At 38.8% G+C, this 18,644-nt stretch overlaps 1 protein-coding gene across 10 annotated transcripts in view; it reads right to left on the reverse strand.

Moving 5' to 3' along the window:
- Window positions 1-573: 573 nt before the first annotated feature.
- Window positions 574-18,644, reverse strand: part of KATNIP (katanin interacting protein) — a 66,912-nt gene continuing 48,841 nt past the window's right edge. For 8 of the 10 annotated variants that reach the window (XM_072878498.1, XM_072878499.1, XM_072878501.1 and 5 more), the window contains 8 exons: window positions 13,044-13,201; window positions 12,658-12,722; window positions 11,382-11,492; window positions 9,379-9,518; window positions 6,701-6,802; window positions 5,885-6,045; window positions 3,452-3,540; window positions 574-2,076 (listed from right to left, as the gene is read on the reverse strand). In XM_072878498.1, the coding sequence (XP_072734599.1) occupies window positions 2,021-2,076; window positions 3,452-3,540; window positions 5,885-6,045; window positions 6,701-6,802; window positions 9,379-9,518; window positions 11,382-11,492; window positions 12,658-12,722; window positions 13,044-13,201 (882 nt within the window). In that variant the 3' untranslated portion in view covers window positions 574-2,020. Of the gene's footprint in view, window positions 2,077-3,451; window positions 3,541-5,884; window positions 6,046-6,700; window positions 6,803-7,657; window positions 8,500-9,378; window positions 9,519-11,381; window positions 11,493-12,657; window positions 12,741-13,043; window positions 13,202-18,644 lie in introns of those variants that run through there. The other 2 variants (XM_072878505.1, XM_072878507.1) reach the window with 2 other exon arrangements.

The following is an 18,644-nucleotide window of genomic DNA, read 5'->3' on the forward strand; positions in this document are numbered from 1 at the left end:
ATCGCATAGGACTTGAGATGCTCCAGACAGATACAGAGAAGACAGATGAGCATAGAAAGTCCTCTCCCCCTCACACCTTTTCTGATCAATAAGAAGGATGCTATTCTGTGCCAGGAAATGCGACAGGTTTCATTTCTCTTCACATTCAATGCAATTTTCTCAGAAGAACAGACAATGTGACAGGCCTCATCTCATCTAGAGATTGCCTATATAACAAATCTGTGATTGTGCCTTAAGTCTTAAAAACCTTGCTATAGCCTCTCCTCTTGCAAGCGCATAGATTTATATCTGTTCTTAGCCCTACCAATAACCCTCCTTTCAGCTCCTCCTCTTTTTCATTTTGAGTTGCATGAAACGGTTATCTGATTTGGAGCAAAAATTAAAACTTGGTTCTTGGTAGAGCTACACTGGTAAACACATGAGGGCAGACAGTTCTCAGAACAACAGAAGGGTACCTTTGTCAGTGTAGTTTGGGAAGAGCCTTTAAACAAAGTACAATATACTCACATACACTATTTTACATTTAGAAGTAAAGTGTTTTGTATTTAGTACAAAATACATTTTGTTGCTCCATCAATACACAGAAATCTGGGAAATGCATTGCTACCTTGAGTCTTTTCAGTTTAGCCAACAACAGCTAAGAAAGTATGCTTTTTATAAGTGAATATACAAGATATTGCACTCCTGACAGTACACAAAGGGAAGCAGCATATTTTGATTCTGTATCAGGAGCTGCAATAGTATATCTCTGTTTCATGTCTAAAAGCATATACTGAATTCAGAGCGTTCAGTTCTCTCTGGAAAATACGAGCGAGTTCTAAATGAGAAAGGAAGAATCTTCTATGGAGAGATTTACAAGTTGTCACCACTGACAATTTTTCAGTGAAAAGTACATTTGCATAGCTACAAATCCTGCAGCATAATTATTTGGTTAGAGTTTTTGTTTAAACGACTACATATGCAGAGTATTTTATATTTAAAAATGCAGTTCACTCCTTACCTTCTTCTAGTTAAAATGCATTTACCATTTCTCAACAGTGATGATATGTTGCTGGCAACAGATCTGGTTGGTGCAGCACAGAGGTATGGCCTCCTTGTTCCCATAACCAAATGCAGGCAAAACAGGAGAAAAGAGCATTGCTCTGTAGCAGGAGCACTCTGAAGAATGTGTAGCGTGCCTGCCAATGGCACTTCACACAAAACACCTATTTTGCTGTTTTCATGGTAGTGAAATAATGAAAGAAATCATTGAATGAATGAAAGAAATGAAAGAAATTATTTCTTTCATTATTTCACTGCAAAAGATGAGAGAAGTGACAGCTGAAATTTACTTATTAAACCTTGATAAACCCACTTCCTTGATAAATCACTTCCTGATCTCCATTTTCTAAAAGCATTCATCACACTTCTCCATACCCAGTGGCATGTCTCCAGATGTCAGAAACAGTGTCAGCCCCTAGAGAGAGCCACGGCATCAAAACATACAGTGGCAGCCCAGAAACAGAGAGGTAAAGAATACTTCCTCTAATAAGTTCATTTCCCACAGAACTATTTACAGGCATCAGAAACAAAGCAGACACTTCCTTCTAGTGAGGAGCTTCATGATCACCCAGCGAGGATTTAGGAATTAAAGCTTGAGAAATACTCTGAAAGCCTCTTGTTATGACCATCCTGCTTCACCCAAGTTCTTGGTACTTGACAGGAACAGTTGTCAGTTAGCAATAAGGTTCTCACTCACTCCTTTATGTCCCTTCCTCCCTGGATTTTCAATTAAGAGACGGGGAAAAAAAATCAGACAGATAATGACAATTAAAAAACCCAGACAACTGAATTTGTGTTTTAAATTTCATTACTGAAAAAAATTTCCTGTAGTGAATAAAACTTCCTCTCATAAGACAGGAGGTGGTTCAGCAGCAGCAGACATGGAAAATCTTCCATTTGGATGATACATATCTTGAAGAGCTAGACTGCAGGTATTTTGGGCTGGGTATATTCAGGACTTTCCAATCACAATCCCTTGTTATCTTTTCCTCTTCTGCAGTCCTTTTTCACATATGCAGGTTTTTGGACGCAAAGCTGTTAAGGAAAATTGGGTGCTGTTTTAAGACTGTATCTGTATTAACAGTGAAGCCACAGACTAAAATGAGGAAGAAACATGCACATTTCTCTTTCCATCCCAGAATGAAAGCTAAGCTACTCTTCTCAGTAATGTTTCTTACACTGACAATTTTTTCACAGTCCCATGTAATCGCTTTCCTATGGAATCTGGTCTGAATTCAGTGTTGACCCTGTTCTGAGTAGGAGCTTGGACCCTCCCTCAGGAGGGGACCCCCTGAAGTCTCCTCCGACCCAAATCAGTCTATGAATCTATGTTATCAGCATGCTGCAGCTGATACCAGTAAGTACTACAGAGGAGACATGGGGCAGACGGCAATAGGCAATCCTCAACTGATGACTTCACAGGCATTCTGTGTCCTTAACGCTTGAACAACAGATAATGATAGCTGTGGCAAGGAGAGCTATTCTTTACTGGATATAGGGTATGTCTGCACTGGAAACCAGGATGTCATTACAACAGGCACAGAGATGTTCAAAATATTTTTGACACAGCTAGTGCTAATATACTAATAACTTTGAAGCTGTACTTGTACAGGCAATGGCATTTCAAATCCTTCTCCTACAGAACTGTTATTAAAAGCCATCAAATAATTTCTGTAACACTTTCTAGAGATACTAATTGGAGAAAGTGTCATGCTCAGGAGAAAAAAACAATCATGAATATACCAGCTTGGCTGAGAATTTGTAATGTATTTAGGGAGCTATTCTGAGTAATTTACAACGAATGACTGGGACTCTTCAGACTATAAATACAATCTACTCTTTCTCCTTGGGAGAAAAAGAGGTTGTCTTTTTAATTATCACTTTGTAAGAGAAAAGACCAACCAGAAAGACAGTGGGAGGAATAACATCAACATGGTTTTCCCCTTGTTACACTTATCGTGATTTTGGATTTGCTTGAGGAGCAACAAGCAGCTAATTCTGAGACACATATCCATCATCTCTAAAGCTGCTTAAAAGGCCAGTGGGGATGCAATGAGCCTATTATTCCAAAATCTGTCCATGAGCCTGTATAATTAACATCAGTTTTCAGTTTATCTTCAATCAGTTTCTTTCCTGAGGACTTCTGTGTATGTGTTGGTATAAGCTATGACTACATGCCACATAACGTTTTTGATTTCTGTAATCCACTTTCAGATTTAGATGTAGAATAAAAATCCACCAGAGTATGACATTTCTGGTTTGCCTTCCTATGGTAGAAAAAGTAGAACTAAATATATAAAAGAGGTGTAAGTCTCCCCACTTTTCCCACTTTAGGTCTATAGCAATGTTCATTATCCATACTGTCTCTGTAGAAAGTGAGCAGAAGAAAACTGTAGAAGACAGAACTAACCTGGATCAGCCACAGCCTGCTTCTTTTTGCTGTTTGTGACGATCTCATTTTCATTCATCATTTGTACATCCTGATCTCCCACATGATTGCTGAAAAGATTAAAATCAGTACAATAGCCAAAATAATCAACATTGTGAAAAGTTATGACAGTCATGGAAAAGGTTACCAAGTAAGTTATTTAGATCCTGGAGGCTAAACAAAGCTATGAAGCACAGCCACTTTATATGAGACTGTCTAGAAAGGAAAGGCATTCTGTCTGCATCCACCTGAAGGATTTCTTGCCAGTTTTAATTAGTGGCATTCATTCAGGCACCCATTCAAATATAAATATCATAGTCACTCTACAATTTTCTTGCCTGCCTACACAGCTTGAACCACATTAACCAAAGTGAGATTTTAAATCAAAGAGGGTATAAAAATCCTTATATGGAGCTTAACACTGTTTTGTAATGTTGATATAGCATTATTTGAAAATTTTCTGACCTAAACAAAATTCATTTACTGTGACAAGTTTTGTTTGCAGGCTGCTGCAAAATTTTAACAATTTCTTTTTGGGAAAGAAGTAATAACTTCAAAGTTAAATTAAATTAAACAAATTACAGAAAAAAATATGAGCTGAATTGAACGTTAAAGAAAACATCACTAATAACATCTCCCTTTCACACAGACAAAAACAAAACATCCATGCCTTTGGAAAAAAAGAAGTGTATTTTTCTTTTGTCTACAAATACTGCACAAAATAGGTTTCTATTTTTGGAGAAAAATGTAATGTCTCTCAAACTGTCAGAGTGAAACAGGGGAACCAATACTGAAGTAAATCAGAACTTAAGGTATTGATGATAATATCACACTCAAGTTCAGGGTTCATAAAATACTGAATAGTGACATGTGAAAGAGAACAGGCCAAAATCAGAAGTAACAATATATAAAAGCTCAAGAGCATTTTTTAAATGGAGGGATATTATCCAGCATGTAGTAAGGGATTTGTCTTCTATTGCTGAAGTACCCTATATTTTAGTTGGGTAGTAGGTGCAAAAAGGGAACAGAAGATTGCAAAACAGGCTAAGAAGAAAGACCAAGAAAGCTCCTGCACAGGAAGTCTAGAAGAGAAGAAACTCTGCATGTTCTTGACTGGAAAACAGATCATGCAGTTTGCATGACCCAAAAAGTGTACCCCTCTTAAAACTAAGTCAAAGGATATATGTCTTATAAATATGTGCAAAGGAAGTTATATGAAAAAGGCCTATGATTACAGCTAGTGCTTCTCTGCTTCCAATAAAACAACTTCACTCAAAGAAAGACGTTAAGCTGAAGAAAGTAAAGGTTCATTTCTCCTCTTCCTTTCTATATCCCACTGAAAATTTTCTCAAAACTTGTATTTCCTCCAGACATTTTCATTTCAGTAACTTTTTCACTTGAGAAATTGTTTCCCTCCAAATCTTACCATGACAACACAGCCAGTTGTACAAGAACATGAGTCTAACACAATACATCCAAACAATAAGAATTTATTTCAACATCTGACAGTACCAGTGGCCAACAGCCAATGCTTTAGAGAACCACAGGAAAACAAACCCCATAGGCAAATGTGAACTTCTGTTCTTAATCAGGACAGCTTATGTTCCTTCCACTTATTTCTAAATATTTGAATATTCTTCTGAACGAATCATGTGCCATTTTTGAATGCAAAACTGTCGCCTTTTTTCCCAAGTGATATATGTGCAAGACATTCTATTTGTTAGCTGTGCAATGTATAAGAAAGTGTTTCTATAAGCTTTCGACTTTTCACTTTTAAATCTCATTTAAAATAAATTATTCTTTCAATCTTTATTTTCCTTGCTAGGGACTGCTTTTTAGACCCTATCAATCCTGACCTTCTGAAAGTGCATTTTTCACTGCATTTCATCATATTTTCTGAGTTGCCAACTCAGTGGTTTCAAAGTGTCATTCCTCTGAATGCAATTCATTTCTCATTTAAGACATTCATTATTTTAGAACATTTATAAAATAGTAGAATTCTGGTTTCTTAATTAGTATTTGTGCCAAATAAGAGGACTTTCTTTTCTTTACTTTTGATGTTTGGTTCTTTTTCATTAACTTTTTTTTTTTCCTCCATGTAATATCATTGGGATTTATTATTTCTCCTCTAAGGAAGCCTAACTTCTTTCTTTTGTGTTTATTACTATAGGCTTCCATGAAAACATATGTAAATATGAATCATGAACCCCAGTAAGTGCTAAAAAAATGCTAACAAATAAAGCTGGTAATTTGGTCCTAGTATCTAAAAAACTATTGGTTATTTCCCGTTAAGTGAGGCTGAGTATGCTTTGGAAGGGAATTTTCTGTAGCAATATACATATTGCTGACATTAGTCACATAAAAACATTTTTTGAAAACAAGATTCGTTCTTCCAATCAAGATCCACTCACATACCTAATAACAGTTCTCTTCTCCTGATGGCAAATCTTCTCATCATCTGTAAAGAGAATGGTATGATACGGGACCACTGGATCACAGGTTGGTAGGATGCCTGATACTACATGGTTCACCATATCCAGAATCCCATTGTACACAAGCAAGTCATCCACCAGAAGCTAAAGATATTTAAGAAACAAACAAACAAAACATCTAGAGATCAGGCATTGTTTTCAGCAGTTGTCTCTATCAATCAACTAGAAATCATTTTGCCCTATTTGTTTCACAAGTCTGGTCATTAGTTTAGCTTTTGTTCCTTAAAACTTCCATTTCGCTCTATTTGCTGCTGGGTTTTGATTTTTTTTTTCCAAGTTTTTGTCTTCTCACTGATGTTTCTAATGCAGCTTTCAAGTACGCAATTAAAAATGTATTTCATGTTTTACATAATTGCCATTCTATTAACTGGAGTGAATCACTCTTAAATCTAGGAATTAATGAATCTCACCTCACTTCAGCTGTCTAAAACTTGGGTTTGTAGTTTAAGCTAGTCTTCCAAGCCTGCTCTATAGTCAGTGGAAAAAGGAAAGCATTATCCTATCTTAAGACAATTATCTAAGAAAAAAATCAGATAAAGTGTTCTTTCCCCGGACAAGAAAGGGAGGACAAATGACTGGCATAGATTAGTCATTTTAATACTAAATGCAGAGTTAAATGAGATGAATCCCATCCTTTGAGATTATATGGAATCACACTTCAGTAAACTGTGAAAATAAGTACAGAAATCAAGCAAGCTGACTCACCAGAACATGCAAAATGCATACAAAAATTACTTACACCGAATTCTTTCACACCTCTCTGAGGTGTTTTGGCATAATTCCATAACTTGATCATTGACACAGTAGTAGGTACATCAAAAATTACATATACCCTATTCACCTGTAAAAAAGATTTAATTTATATTTAACAGCACAAATTCCCCAAAGAAATGACATTCTCATGCATGTTCCATCAAAAGAGGTCCATATTTAAAGAGATATAGCTAGAGGACAGATAACTGATGCTAAGAATTTAAATTCTGCTATCATCTCTGTTCATAATTCACAGATGTTGTCTCTACCCCAGAGCTGCCCTCTCAAATGTACATATAACTCATCAGAAGATGACATCTACACCTGACCTTGTCATCCTGGACTGCTAGTCAATTGGAGGAGGGGTAGAGAGACACTTTTCATGAGTATTTAATCAACCAAATACAGACACGTGTTCAGGATAAGACAAGCTGGTGTCCTATTCTATTCTATTCTATTCTATTCTATTCTATTCTACCAAATATGAATGGAATCCACTTTTCTATTTGCAAGACTAAAATTTCTCCTATATCCCCTGACTTTGAAAGCTCTTGCAGAAATTTTGCAATTTTTGTGTGATGTACACTAATAGGAATGTAGAGACGATTCTCCAGATGCTTGCTAAACAATTATTGCTTGAGGTATTGTTCATTTTACTTTCGGTGACATTAATGTCAAGATGTTAAGACCAAAGATTAGGCTGTAGGAAACCAATCTTGCCTATTGCAGTTAATTCTATGCTATTCCTTTTATGAGCTACTATATCAACTTTGAGACAACATATCTTAAACTTCATCTCTAGCATCCTCTGAAGTTTTAATCCTTTGATGCACTGGAGAAGATATTGTTAGTTGTATTGAATCATTATGCTTTTTTTTTTTACTGAAGAAAGAAAGGTAGATGTGATCAATAGAAATGTTTATATCTGTGATTTTCCAGAAGACAATTTGGGCATAGTCTCCAATAGCAATTGTTAGTCTCACAGCAGATGATAGATTTGATGGAAAATACATTCAAACAAATAAAATGACAATCAGTAACAGGGGAACAAAGAATTCAAATTGTACTTACATTAGTAATAAATTTGCAAAAGATAAAAACACTTTTAGAATTAGAAAGGAAAAGATATTTAGAAAGGAAAAGAAAGGCTATAATATAAAATTTCATTAAAGCTTTCGAACCTTCCAATATAGCAAAGAGTTAATTCAGCTTTCTAGGCAACCGGCATGTTTCAAAGCAGCCTAGAAATGAGGATGTAAGTATACACAAGCTCTGGTTCAGCATCCCAGCTACAAAGGATCATCATGAATAGGCTGATTGCTTAATCCATTTGCACCTCCTGGCTGTACAACCATATCATGGAAGATGGAAGAGAGAAAAGTACTATGTGGATCTTGAAAAGGTAAAATTTGCTACAGTTTAAGGGCAGAAAGTGCCATTAAATTGCTTACTCTTCCCTCCTGCATATCACACTTTATCAATTTACTCTTTTAATACTGATATCTTATGTTCTTCTACAGTACTTTGGTGTCAGACATAACACCACAAAACAGTGTATGCTTCTGTGCTAGAACTCCACGTACTGTTATTTTCCTTTTCCCAAAATGAAATAGCCTCTGCAAGCATGTCTTTTATAAGGACATGAGCAAACTCAGATGGTTGTCAAATCAATCATTCATGATGTTACAATGGACATCTGAGCATCCCATCAAATTAATTACCAGGATTCAAGATGTGGGATCTACACAGTAGGAGCCTCAAGCATTACACGGACCTTCCATTTTCCTAAGAAATGCAAGTGGTCAGTATTCCCAAGTATACTTAAAAGCTTTATCTTAATTATACCCACTGCATTACGACATATAATGATACATGAAGTATTTTCAAAATTGACTTAATTCTTTGCTTTTAATATTCTAATTAATAACTGTAACATATGGAGTAAGGATCTTTCCAACACAGTAAGCTACAACATATCACACATCAGGTTTACATTTTGTTACTTTTGAAATCCATCCTCTTCTAAGAAATAAATACATCTTAATGATGTCCATAACAGGCCCATAAAAAATGTCCTCTCCCAAAACAAAGTCAGAACTCATCTAAGTTTATTTACTTTTCCTGTTTAGATATTTTATACCCTGTATTTTAAACATGGGGCTTCTAAAAGGGCTGAATCACTTGGGACCTTAGGACATGAAATACTAAGTCTATCATCTCTAATTTATGAATTTGAATTCAACACAGATAATGAGATTTAAAAAATTCTCACTGCTGGAACAACATTCATTGCTTTTTGTAAAAACAAATTTAAGATCCCAGTCTGCTCCCATTTGAAAGGTGTTTATTGCACAAAACACGCATATTAAACTCCTTTGTCAGTATCTCTATCATAGTAACTGAAAAAACATCTTTGCTAGCCTTGGAAATTCTTCTGCTGTTGCACCATGGAGACAGAAGGAGATTACAAACCTGGCAAATCTATACTGCTGCTATCTTTGCAGTGAAGAGAAACTGGAATAAAAAGAACTTCTAAAAGGCAGTAATTTAGCATCATTTACTAATATCAAATTTACCTAAAAATTATGTATGCTTCCCCTTTCCTTTATGCTTCTAGCTACATCTATGCACATCACTAAAATGGAATGAAAAGGGAAAATGTACCAAACCAGGAAGAACTGGTGCAAGCCACATATGTCGGCCATCGGTTGTGTCATTTACTCTGTCAATTAGTTTGTCTGGAGTTCGGATGTCTCCAGATACATCTTCTAAAATGTTGACACTATCTGGAAAAGCAGCAATATCTGAAAAAAATTTTAAGTGTAAATAACCGAAAAGTACATTTCAGAAACACCATATTTAAAAGGTCATGCTTGCTCTTCCAGATTTCATGAGCGAGTATTCGCCATTACAGCAGTAAAACTTAAAAATACTCCGAGTACTTCACATAGGTAGCTGAGGAACTTGGGGTCACATTTTTAAAAGCAGGACAACCCTTACAGACTCTGGCATTCAAAATTATTTTTAAAGTAGGAATAAATTAACTAGCTGAATTAATTTATTTTCAAATATGTATTTATAACTTCATCAATAATGTTCCCTTATCAGGAATAGGGACTTCCCAGCTTTTTTGTAACAGAGCCCCATTTTTTTAGCATGAACTTGTGAGAACTCCTCATATGAAACATATCTCAAGAAAAGTGTCCTTGCAGGAGGTAGTAATCAGTCAGACTAGGTTTTTCTTGAGTTCCTCAAGGTTTGTGACAAAAATCAGTCACTGTCTAATAAGGCCTTCTTTCAGTTCTTTGAGAGGGAAAGATTAAACCTTCTATTGAACAGGCTTTCTAGGCAACCAGATTTTCTCCAAAAGAGAACATTCATGTTAAAAACATATGTATGTTAAAGACATGCAAAGAAATGTGGATGGATAGCACTGTCTTCAGAACTATAAATCCCTAGCAATCCAGTTTGAGGGACATTAATTTCCCCTTGCCCTGCTTTCTAAAAGGCCTGAGCCTGTAAGTATTTATAAAGAACTTAAGGAATAACACAGCAATGCCTCAACTGTTTAAGAAAAGCTTCCTCCAGACTCAGTACTGAATTACCACATTTAGTACTGCACTAAGACAAATGTGCTCTTTTGGGGATCCTAATATATCCAAGCAACACTACTGTACAGGCAGAAACAGGCCATCATTCAAAACGAGCTGAGGTATCTTTACCTGGCATTGTATTGTACTGTAAAGACATACCATTTAAAAGCTACGTTAAAGATCCCCTGTTCTTAAAAACAATTTGTTACCACTTTTAAATTTCAAAATGCTTCTTCTCCATTACAGATGTTTCAAGTTCATCATGTATCATACAAGATACAAATAAAAAGAGCACTCAGGAAAAAGCCTTTATTACCTTTTTCATTGTATCGTCTATTTATTAGGCAATGAGGATCCTTAGAGACATACAATTCATGCAGCATCCATGCTTTTTATCCTTTCTAGTTGGCTAAGAAACTGTTTCTTCCATGTGACTGAACTATGTGAATTATATGTTGGGGTATGAAGCTTTCAGCTCTTAAGAGACTCTAGCTGATACAGAGCACTGAAGTATAACCTTGATGACTATGAATCTTTCAAACATGTCCTTCATTCCCTCTGTTGGTTACCCAGGGAACACTGAATCAAATTCAAAGTCTCAGCCCTTATCTTCACGACTGGATCAGGTGTCTAGAATAGCCTAAAGCTCCAGAACAAGAGTTATGAAAAATTTCTTTCTTCTGGCACAATGAAAGATTCCATAACAAAAAACTGAGCTCAACCTTTTCTTATGAATTTATAGCTCATCAAACTTTCTGGTCCTTCCATACTATAGAAGAAATAAATGCTGATAGCAAAAAATACCATATCCTTCTTAAGCTTTCCTTTCTCTAACCTTGTCCTGCTTTGTTGGTGCATCCAATTCAGAGAAGTAATGTTCTGAAAGAATATAGAATACATTAAAACATATGGAAACAAGTATCAACACGCAAATATAGAGAAATACAAGCAGAGTAATCACATGGGATAAACTGGCAATTTGGAAGAAGCAGCAAGTGATGCCATATGATAATTTGCCAGGGAGCAAACTGTGTATCTGAAAGGGATAGAGGCGCTTGGTCTGTAGAAGGATACTGTTTTCAGTTAATAAGATTTGGTCTCCATGTTCATTGAACAACTCAAGTCCATTCAAACCAATGTAGTATGGATCACCCCAACTTGTCAGAAGCTGAAACTGGAAAACAACTAAAAAGCAAAAAGCTATTAAGGAAAATTTTGATACTGATACTTTGTCCTAACAGACTATTTAATTTGCAGTTTCCAAAACTATTCTGCATCCCACATCTCAATGTCAGACCCTCTTATTTGCAGTTTAGAGAGTGAAAAAACATCTGGTTTTCACTTCTGACTTCACTATGTCTTAAACCTCTCTGAATAAACTATTTTCTTTTAAGACAAGAAGTCTGCCTTTTTTTGATAATACACACACAAATTAACATCTGCAGGTGGTACAACTAGGCTAAAGTCTATAGGCAAATGCATATATGTTTACATATATACATGTTCACATATATATTTTCACATATGTTCTTCCATCAGATGAAGAACTACTGAATTTTTTTAGTGTGTCTCTTACCTTCTCGAACACTGCAACTTATTAACACCACAGCTCCTATTTGGAGCCTCCCTGTGTTTTCTGAATATGCCTTTGCCTGGTTTGGAATTATACAGGTGATAATTGGCCAGCCCCTAAACTGAATGGCAGAAAATGTTATGATGGAGTCTCTGCTGTCCATTTCTCTAATGGAGCACTCATTTGTATCTCTTTGCTCTACCCAGACACTGATTTTCATGAAACTGGCAGGAACTTAGTATTGCTGAGACCTCATTGTCTCCAAATTTGGTTAGAATAGCCTAATGGATTTAAAAGGCCCATCAAATAGACAGATGGCATGATAGTAAGTATTATCACAAAAGGCTGTGCTTATCTAGGAAAACTTAAGCTTAAAAAGCCACAAACATTAAGAAAAATGGCAAAAATATTACACAGTTCTGGTCAACCTTAATAAAGATATAAAATGAGACAAACATTCAAAGATATACAAAAATACGAAGACTACTTCTAGCTTTGATAGGCTGGCTGGATACTGTGCTAATGAACTTCTAGCTCCAGCTTGTATGGATTAGAAAAGGCAGGAGAAAAAGCTACCAGAGTATCTGAAAACAGGTCACACATTCATATACTATGTTCCCTTTATTTATTCTTAATTCATACTTAATGGAAGCCTTTCTCATATTCGTGGTATCTTGTTAATTTATTAAAGCACCAGAAATTGTTGGATTCAAAAAGGTCAGGATATAACTCTAAACTATTCTATATGACAAGTAAGAAAATGACAGAGAAGGATACAACCACATGGCATTAACGGTGCTTCATAGTCCATACTAGCTTGTTCCATTCTCTTTGAAGCAGTCCTGCCAAAAAAATCATGACTAAATAATTTCTTTATGTACCCTTGGCTCATTCAGAAAAGAAGAGAACAAACCCAAAGAACTAAGCCTTCAAAAACACCACCCCCTGACCCCCCCACCTGTGATTATGGACTAGATTGTCCTCTGATCTCAATAAAATCTGGTTAACAGTATACAGCTAAAACCCAATGAAACATTTTGCTCCAAGTGCTTCATATTTTCATCAAGGTGTCTCATACAAATGGCTTCAACAGAGAATATGAAAGAATACTAAACAATTAAGAGAAGCTGTGTGGCTCAGATAGCAAAAACATCCTACATTACCTCCTTCGTACTTTATTAATCAGCTGGGGCTGCAGATAGTCCAGAAAGATAATTTCTTGGGCAAAGTCAAAATGGCAGTTGCCTGGTCCCTTGCGGATCAGAAAGCCCTCTGGTGGGGAGATGCTGTGACCATCCAGCAACACATGGACTACCTTAGCCTTGTTTAAAATAACATAACATAACGTTACATGGCATGACATTACAGTACATAAAATAGATCCAAATCAATTGCATTCACTTCAGAGGCAGAAACAATTTCAATAATTTTGTTATATTTATTTCATTTCTCTATAGTATGACATCCTTTGGCAAAAGAAAGCCTAAACCAGCAGATACCAGTTGCAACCCACAGTGTGCAATTCAGAGCATCATAGCTGACATTGATGGGGATGGGAGAGGTGAGGATTTGGGGGGGGGGGGGGTAATGTTTTGAAGAGATCCTTCAATTACTGCATCTCACTAGATCTTGGCAAACTGAAGCTTCCTTTCTTCACTGAAAGGGTCATCAAGCACTGGAACAGGCTGCCCAGGGAAGTGGTTGAGTCACCATCCCTGAAGGTATTTAAAAGACGTGTAGATGTGGTGCTTAGGGATGCGGTTTAGTGGTGGACTTGGCAATGCTATGTTTATGGTTGGACTTGAGGATCTTAAAGGTCTTTTCCAACCTAAATGATTCTATGATTCCTGAGCCCGCAGCAATACATACACACATCAACAGAATGGAAAGACTCAGCCTTCAAGTCAGCCAGGGGTTTGGCTACTTAGATCGTGGGACTCACTTTGAGGAACCTGGTCTACCTGGGGGCTGATGGGGTCCATCTGTCAGAGAAGGGGAAGAGCATCTTCGGTCATAGGCTTGCCAAGCTGGTGAAGAGGGCTTTAAACTAAAGTTGCTGGGGGAGGCAAACCTCAATCCATCCCACTCCTACCAGTTTGATGCCCGTGCCAGCAATAGATGTCCAGAGCCTGGAGAAGGATCACAGGTCAGCAGGAGAGCACCTGAAGAGCAGCACAAAGGAATTCCAGCTGCTCCAGCCAGTAAGTCAGCTTCACCGGGGGCCCAACTTAAATGCCTCTATGCAAACATAGGTAGCATGGGGAATAAACAAGAGGAGTTAGACACCGGCGCATGCCTGCAGGGCTATGATCTTATTGGCATCATGGAGATGTGGTGGGATGGCTCCTATGACTGGAGTGTTGGAATGGAAGGATACAGTCTCTTTAGGAAGGACAGGCAGGGGAGATGAGGAGGGGGTGTCACCCTCTATGTCAATGACCAGCTGGAGTGCATGGAGCTCCGCCTGGGGATGGATGAGGAGCTGACCAAGAGCTTATGGGTCAGGATTAAAGGGAGGGCAGGGACAGGTGACATTATAGTGGGGGTCTGCTACAGGCCACCTGACCAGGAAGACCAAGTGGATGAGGCCCTCTATAGACAGATAGGAACAGCCTCACGTTCACAAGCCCTGGTCCTCATGGGAGACTTCAACCACCCCGATATCTGTTGGAGGAGCAACACAGCAGAGCATAAGCAATCTGGGAGGTTCCTGGAATGTGTTGATGATAACTTCCTTCTCCAAGTGACAGGGGAGCCAATGAGGAGAAGTGCTATGCTGGACCTTGTTCTCACCAACAAGGAGGGGCTGGTGGGGAATGTGAAGCTCAAGGGCAGCCTTGGCCGCAGTGACCATGAAATGGTGCAGTTCAAGATCCTTAGGGCAGCGAGGAGGGCTCACAGCAAGCTCACTACCCTGGACTTCAGGAGAGAAGACTTTGGCCTCTTCAGGGATCTGCTTGGTACAGTACCATGGGATGAAGCCCTGGAGGGAAGAGGGGCCCAAGCAAGCTGGTCAATATTCAAGGATCACCTCCTCCAAGCTCAGGAGTGATGCATCCCAACAAAGAGGAAGTCAGGCAAAAATGCCAGGAGGCCTGCGTGGATGAACAACGAGCTCCTGGGCAAACTCAAACACAAAAAGGATGCCTACAGAGGGTGGAAGCAAGGCCAGGTAGCCTGGGAAGAATACAGAGAAATTGTCCGAGCAGCCAGGGATCAGGTTAAGAAAGCTAAAGCCCTGACAGAATTACACATCTGGCCAGGGATCTCAAGGGCAACAAGAAAAGCTTCTATAGGTACGTCAGTGATAAAAGGAAGACTAGGGAAAATGTGGACCCTCTCCGGAAGTAAATGGGAGACCTGGTTACCCAGGATATGGAGAAGGCTGAGGTACTCAATGACTTTTTTGCCTCAGTCTTCACCAGCAAGTGCTCAAGCCACACTGCCCAAGTCGCAGAAGGCAAAGGCAGAGACTGGGAGAATGAAGAACCACCCACTGTAGGGGAAGATCAGGTTCAAGACTATCTAAGGAACCTGAAGGTGCACAAGTCCATGGGGCCTGATGAGATGCATCCACAGGTCCTGAGGGAACTGGTGGATGAAGTTGACAAGTCACTATCCATCATATTTGAGAAGTTGTGGCAGTCCAGTGAAGTTCCCACTGACTGGAAAAGAAACATAACCCTCATTTTTAAAAAGGGAAAAAAGGAAGACACAGGGGACTACAGATCAGTCAGTCTCACCTCTGTGCCTGGCAAGATCATGGAGCAGACCCTCCTGGAAACTATGCTAAGGCACATGGAAAATAAGGAGGTGATTGGTGACAGCCGACATGGCTTCACTACGGGCAAATTGTGCCTGACAAGTTTGGTGGCCTTCTACAACGGGGTTACAGCATTGGTGGATAAGGGAAGAGCAACTGACGTCATCTACCTGGACTTGTGCAAAGCATTTGACACTGTCCCGCATGACATCCTTTTCTCTAAACTGGAGAGACATGGATTTGACAGATGGACCACTCGATGGATAAGTAATTGGCTGGATGGTCGTACTCATAGAGTTGCGGTCAATGGCTCAATGTCCAAGCGGAGACCAGAGATGAGTGGCATTCCTCAGGGGTTGGTATTGGGACTGGCGCTGTTTAATATCTTTGTTGGCCACATGGACAGTGGGATTGAGTGCACCCTCAGCAAGTTTGCCAACACCACCAAGTTGTGTGGTGTGGTCAACACGCTGGAGGGAAGGGATATCATCCAGAGGGACCTTGACAGGCTTAAGAGGTGGGTCTGTGAGAATCTTATGAAGTTCAACAAGGCCAGGTGCAAGGTCCTGCACATGGGTCGGGACAATCCCAAGCACAAATACAGGCTGGGCGGAGAATGGATTGAGAGCAGCCCTGAGGAGGACTTGGGGGTGTTGGTTGATGAGAAGCTCAACGCGACCTGGCAATGTGCACTTGCAGCCCAGAAAGCCAACTGTATCCTGGGCTGCATCAAAAGAAGCTTGACCAGCAGGTCAAGGGAGGTGATTCTCCCTCTCTACTCTGCTCTGGTGAGACCCCACCTGGACTACTGTGTCCAGCTCTGGGACCCCCAGCATAAGAAGGACATGGACCTGTTGGAGTGAGTCCAGAGGAGGGCCGCGAAGATGATGAGAGGGCTGGAGCACCTCTCCTATGAAGACAGGCTGAGAGAGTTGGGGTTGTTCAGCCTGGAGAAGAGAAGGCTCCAGGGGGACCTTATAGCAGCCTTCCAGTACCTGAAGGCGCCTACAAGAAAGCTGGAGAGGGACTTTTTACAAGGGCATGTAGTGATAGGACAAGGGGTAATGGCTTAAAACTGAAAGAGGGTGGTAGATTTAGATTAGATATAAGGAAGAAATTCTTCACTATGAAGGTGGTGAGGCACTGGAACAGGTTGCCCAAAGAAGTTGTGGATGCCCCAGTCCTGGAAGTGTTCGAGGCCAGGTTGGATGGGGCTTTGAGCAACCTGGTCTAGCGGAAGGTGTCCCTGCCCATGGCAGGGGAGGTTGGAATTACATGATCTTTAAGGTCCCTTCCAACCCAAATGATTCTATGATTCTATATGTCACAAAGGTGACTTGAGGAGACAGAGTCATCATGCACCTGAATGCACTGCTAGATCAGGCCTGATTGCTCAGCACTGGCTGAAGCTAGCCTTTAAGAAATCACATAAGCTGGTGCTCTCTCAAGAGCAAACTCTATTGTGTCTCTGTTGCATTTATAGAAAGCCTATATTTCACCAGTTCTATTTATCTTTGTGGCAGGTGGCATTTGGACTTTTCCAGGATCATGCAAACTCATTTACCAAGCAGTGCTGTATGTAACCTAAGGGCATATGAATAAAGAAGAGGTACCCTACCAGGCAGAAAGAATTGAGCCTTGTCCCCACCATAGATGCATGCACTTCTTATACAATCGCTGAAGATTAAACTAAATAATTCAGGCATACTTATTCAGATGATGCAGGAGTCCTGGCCCCTTCACCCTTCCCCATTAGCACCATCTGCTGTTGTATGCATGATCCCAGTCACATAACAATTCAGTCATGCAGCAACAATTATCACTGCATCTTGCCCTGAAATATGTTAAATATAACTTAATGTTAATCACAAGCAGCATTTATTGCACTGACTCTTTCACTACCTACTGGTTAAGGAAGGAATAATACCTGTAAAATATAACAAGATGGCCTTGTAACTGGCACTATGATTAAAGCTTGCTGATTAATGGACCAAACCAAAATAGATTCATTTAGTTAACAAAAGACTTAATTTAGTCTAAAGGTAATGTGAGTCAGTTTTCTAATCTTTGGATTTTATACTGACATGTATATATGATAATTTGGGGTTAACTAAGTTTTGTATGCAAATATTTAATTTTCATTATTAGGATTACTATTAAAAATATATCTGCAATATTTATAGTTAAAATTCCCATTTCAAGTGTCTATCTGAGAAGAACTTAAAAACATTCAGAGTTTTCTGCAAAGCCCGTATATTATCAGTGACCTGATATTCATAACAGTTTTCATATTTTTTCCATTTGTAAATGATTTTTTATTCAATTACAATTTCAGTAAGTTACACATGCAATATCCCAAAAGCAAGTAATTTTCAGGAAGATTTTTTTTTTTTCTTTTACACACAAACATTTCCTGATTTGAAAACCTTGAGTATTGTACTAGACTAGAGGAGGTGCTCAGTTCATTTCCAAACAGCATGGAGATTAATTAGGAGGGAATGTTTGTATGAGTACCAACTATGGAGAAATAACTATTTCTGGTTTAATCTTTAATAAGCTTGGGAGCAAAGAAAGGAAATATCCTTTTCATATCAGAAACTTTTCTGCATGCTACTTTCCAGCTAAATCAGTCTGCCAGGCTAAGGAGAGGAAGTGAAAAATCCACTGAAATACACTTTAGTTTAGGAAACACGTATTGAATGGGAAGTCTAGAGACTTAGAGATGAAATCTTACCTATTATACCACAGCTGCTTATATTTATGTGCCCTTTACAGCCCTCATTTCTAAGTAATTTTCATCATCTGAGAAGGCACTCAACCGTCACACATAGCATTTTACAAATCGCATAACAAAGCTTTCACAAGGTAATTTTTCATAGGGCTGGAAATAGCACACAAGCCTTCATTTTGACAGTTTGCTGCCATTACCCTCTCATACTAAAGCTGTGAATAGAATCCACCAGTCTACAGCTGCCTAGCAAATCATTATATCTCATACCCA

Source organism: Ciconia boyciana, chromosome 13 (genome assembly GCF_034638445.1).
Source record: "Ciconia boyciana chromosome 13, ASM3463844v1, whole genome shotgun sequence".
NCBI classification, from domain to species: Eukaryota; Metazoa; Chordata; class Aves; order Ciconiiformes; family Ciconiidae; genus Ciconia; species Ciconia boyciana.